We start from the raw sequence: 4,471 nt of genomic DNA, 5'->3' as shown, positions 1-4,471 counted from the left end.
GTCTGCTTCCCCAGCCCACCCACAGCCAGGCTCCAGCCCTGCTTCCAGGGGCTCCCTGCTCCTAGGGTCACCACACAGCCAGGCTTTCACCAGCTCCCTGATTAACACCTGGCCCCATTCCCCAGGTCGTCTGCTGTTCCCCTAAACACGTTTCCTTAAAGGGGGGATTTAGCGGGACAGTGACCGCTGGCCCTGGGCACCACTACCCCTTGTAGGGGACAGAGCATGCTGCTGCAGTGCCCGTAACAGTACTGTCCTTGGCGCGCAGCAGACCCTAGCCAGTGCCTCAGACACTGCCTGGTGACACTGGTGTTTGTCCCGCTGGCCCCATGCACTATGCAATGGCCAGCAACCCCCACCACGTGACCCTTAGCCCCAGCCTATTTACCAGGGATTTGTCAGTGATTGTACAGCACGACATCAGCACATTCCCCTCCCCAGCACAGCAGTGAACCCCCGGCCCGGGGACCAATGAGTGGGCAGCACAGGCTGGCCCAGCAGGTCGGGGGATATAAGCGCCTGCAGCCCCAGCCAGGGCATCCGCTGTTCCTGACCAGTTTCTAGCCCAGGCCTCAGGTGAGCAGCCCGGCAGGTCTGTCTGCAGAGCAGAGCAGGGCGGGGGCGGGTTTACAGGGAAACAATGAGCTTGTTTGAGATTTTGAATTAACATTGGATTTTTTAACTGAGATTTGCCCTCCCTGGGTGGTTGAGAGCTGCCCCCAGCCTGCCTCGTCAGAGCCTGGCTGGCTCATGGGCGTGAGAGAGCCTTTGCCCAGCACTGGATTAGTTGGGGAGTTGGTGCCACTTCTCCCACTCAACAGCAAGAGCTACCCTGGAGCTGGTCCCGAGGGGTGAGGGGGCACCAGGTGAGGCTGAGCTGCTCATGCCCTCTCTAGACCTCTCACGGGACTCAGATCCCCTGACCCCATCACCCTCACCCGCCAAGGGCTCCCCAGGCTACAGGGCAGAGCATGAGCCAGGGGATCCACTCTAAGGCAGGGGGAGCCAGGCAAATCCCACCCTCCTGTCCGGGGGGCCCAGGGGAGCAAGGGTCAGAGATATCCCCTGTTGGAGCCCTCCCTGCCCTCTGGAAATGTATGGAGGCCTGGCCCAAAGGACCCAAAGGCTGGGGGGGAAGAGATGGGGGCGGTGGGGAGCTGAGAAATGGAGTGGAAGCGTGGGAGACCAGGGACATGGCACAGCAGGACTGAGCAGGACAGTGGGGTGCCTGGGGACATGCAGGGCTGGGGCAGAGCTGAGCGGGGAAGCAGGGGGCAGCGGGGGTGAGGGGCAGGGAGAGAGGACCAGGGAGGGACATGGCTGGGCAGGGCAGCTGACCCCATGAGCCCTGCTCTCAGCATCACAGACCCTTGAATTATTTCCTTCCTCTTCCTAGTGTCTTTCCATGGGGCCCCACCAGCCCTGTGCTGCTCCCTGGGCCGCTGGCACTGAGCATGGGGCTAGCAGCCCCTTTGCCTTCCCCTCCCAGAGGCTGCTCAGCTCCCCTGGGTCTAGTACCACGCTGGCCCATGGCTGGGTGACCATAGCAGTGGGAATGGGCAATTAGGGATTTATTTTATAAACAGAAATTGCCCTGGAAATGCTCCTTGGCGGCTGGGGAGACCCGGGAGCGTGTCCAACTCCCCTTGGGAGCATCAGTGGGGTTAGGGCCACTTATACCATCCAGGCTCTGACCCAGTGCCCCTCCCCTGGCAGAGGTGGGAAATGCTGTCCCTCATGAGCACAGGTGGGCACCGTGGTATGGAGAGGACCCATTTGGATGAGGCTGGCTGGTAGGGTGGGATAAGTGCCCGCTTGCCCTCAGCTTCCCCCGGCTCCCTGTGCAGTGCCCCAGTGGGAGTCCTGGGTGGGTCCCCGCAGCCGCTGCTGGAGGAGTCTCACTGCCTAGTCACCAGCAGAGCTGGGCTACCAGGCAGCCCTTGCCATGCCCACAACTGCCCCCTGCCTCCTCCCCGTCCCAATGTGGAAGAGCCTTTGTCTCCCCGCTCAGCCTGCGCTGCTGTCTGTGGCCTCCCAGGGACTGGGCCTAGGCAGGTGGGGAAGCAGGGATCGGCTGTGCAGAGCCCCCGCCAAGGCCTGGCCGAGCTGAGTGCCAGGGCAGAGGGCCATTGTCACACTGGGGAGATCGACAGCCTGATCCCCTCCCCCACAGCTCTCAGTGGTGCCCACGTTAGGGGGTTCCCCTGTGCATGGCCTGCTCAGAGCCCTTCTGTCCTACAGACACTGCCCGGCCGTTACACCCCGCGTTCCCCTCCGCCTCGCACTCCAGAGCACCTGTGCTGTTAGCCAGCGTTCCTGGCCTTTACCTAAAGGGGGTGCGCCTCCCTGCCCCCCCCGGGCACAACCTTCCTGGGCTCCTGTGGCTGGTCTCCTTGTTAATGGGGTAATTAGCCCCCATCTGCCCCTCTCCTTAATCAGGCCCTCCCCGGGGGCCTGACTGGTGAGCCAGGGACAAGGGAGCTGGCTGGGGCAGCTGCTGATTCCCAGCCCCCTCTGCCCTGCAGGTCCCGGAGCGCAGCGCCTGTCACGATGAAGGTGTTGGTCTTGGCTGTGGTGCTGCTCTGTGTGTGCAGCTTGGAAGGTAAGAGCCTTGCCAGGGCTATGCCCTCCATCCCCAGCATGGTCAGTCCGCACTGGCCCCGGGATCATTGTGGGATGGGCCTCGCACCTCCAGCCCTCAGCAGCTCCCCGCAGGCCATGCTGCACACTCGGCAGGAGCCGAATTCACCGGGGCTGCCCAGAGGATTCAGGGGGCCTGGGATAAAGCAATTTTGGGGGCCTGTTCCATAAAAAAAAGTTGCAATACTATAGAATACTATATTTTCATGGGGGTCCCTGCAGGGCCTGGGACAAATTGCCCCACTTGCCCCCCGCCGAGCAGCCCTGGAATTCACTGGTGGGTGAGGTTCTTCCCTGTACGCTCCTGATCTCACCCCCCTCGCCACCCAGTGCCAGTCTCTTCAGAGAGGGAGGGGCTAGGTTAGAGGGTAGCAGCGAGTCAGGACTTCTGGGTTCTATTCTCAGCTCTGGGAGGTGGTGTGGCCAAGTGCGTTAGCGCAGGGAACTGGGCACAATCTTTGAGGCCCTTCCCACTGGGACTGAGAGATCTCCTCACTCCCCCCTGCCCCATGGGGCTAACGGATCTCCTCCTGGACTCCCTGGGGCTGATGGATTGCCCCAGCCCCACAGATTGCATGAGGCAGGGGCCTAACCCAGCTCTCCGGGCCACCCAGGTGCTGTGGTGAAGCGCAACGCAGAAACCCCAAGCCTCTCGGATGTCTTCACCCAGTATTTCCAGACGGTGTCTGAATACTTGAGCAAGCACTTGCCGGAGAAGGCGAAGACCGAGGAGCTAAAGACCCAGGCAAAGTATGGGCTGCTGTGGGGAGTGTGGAGGGGGGTGCTGCCATCTGGGGGTGGGGGCACCTGGAGGGAGAGGGGCAATGGGGAGTTCAGAACAGGCAGAGTCTGCTGGGTGCACGCAAGCAGCTGGGGAGCCTCAGCACTTAGATGCTGCAGTGTTGAGAGAGCAGATTGCCCCTGCTCCAGGCCCTCTGACATGCCACCCCAGCCCGTAGTAGCAAGGGAGGGCGGGTGGAGTGGGAAGAACAGAAAAGCCACAGTAGCAGAGTCCCAGGCTGCAGCGAGGATCATTTCCAGCCTAGTCCGCTGCACACAGCATGGTCTGAGGCTGAGCATGGGGCCAGGAGCCACTGAGTGCTGTGTGAGCCTGGGCAGGACACAGGCCTGCTCTGTGCCTCAGTTTCCCCACATGGTATTGCGTGCAGTCCCATGCCCAGTAGGCAGGCAGGGCCTCGGCTGCTGCATCTCCCCAGCCAAGTCCTGCCCATCTCTAAGGAGCTGGCTGTCTGTCACCCTAGGGCTTATCTGGAGCAGGCCAATGAGCAGCTTTCGCCTCTCGTCAAGCAGCTGCACACCGAATTAGTGGAGCTCATCACCAAGCTGGTGGAGACCAGGAAGAAGGCTGCGCAGCAGTGAGTGAGTGGCCGGCTCCCAACAGCCCCGGGGCAGCTGCTGAGCAAGGCTGGGCGCTTTCCAAGGCAGCGAGAGGAGGAGACTCATGGGCCAATTGTGGCACTAAACAGCTGGTGGTATCACCTGACGAGGGGCGGGAAGGGGGTCCCAGGAGCAATAAATCAGATGAGACTACACACAGCGTCACGCGTGGTGCAAAGCCCGGAGCACAGGGTGAGCGTGTGAGCATGCGGCCGATGGGGTGGGTGTGCAAGGTGTGTGCGATGCAGGCAGAGCAGGGTCCTTGTCCCTCAGGCTCCCAGTCAGCACCGCCTGGTGTGTTTGGATCAGCAGGTGTGTCGGTGTGTGCGCGCGTCACTGCCCCCTGCTGGAGGGGACTGAACTCTTCAACTCTGTGGTTATATTGCCCTCCAGTGGCTGGACGTTTGAAAGGCCCAAAGTCCTCAGCAGTCCC

At 61.9% G+C, this 4,471-nt stretch overlaps 1 protein-coding gene across 1 annotated transcript; it reads left to right on the top strand.

Moving 5' to 3' along the window:
• Positions 1 to 491: 491 nt before the first annotated feature.
• APOA2 (apolipoprotein A2) lies at positions 492 to 4,266 on the top strand. The gene is made up of 4 exons (XM_032765140.2): positions 492 to 576; positions 2,526 to 2,602; positions 3,255 to 3,390; positions 3,903 to 4,266. Exons 2-4 carry the CDS (start codon positions 2,551 to 2,553, stop codon positions 4,018 to 4,020), a joined length of 306 nt encoding a protein of 101 aa, XP_032621031.1. The 5' UTR covers positions 492 to 576; positions 2,526 to 2,550; the 3' UTR covers positions 4,021 to 4,266.
• The last annotated feature ends 205 nt before the right edge of the window (positions 4,267 to 4,471 follow it).

This window comes from Chelonoidis abingdonii, chromosome 11 (assembly GCF_003597395.2).
Source record: "Chelonoidis abingdonii isolate Lonesome George chromosome 11, CheloAbing_2.0, whole genome shotgun sequence".
Taxonomy (NCBI): domain Eukaryota; kingdom Metazoa; phylum Chordata; order Testudines; family Testudinidae; genus Chelonoidis; species Chelonoidis abingdonii.
The sequence above is the reverse complement of the archived record's forward strand: the minus strand, read 5'-3'. Positions and strand labels throughout refer to the sequence as shown.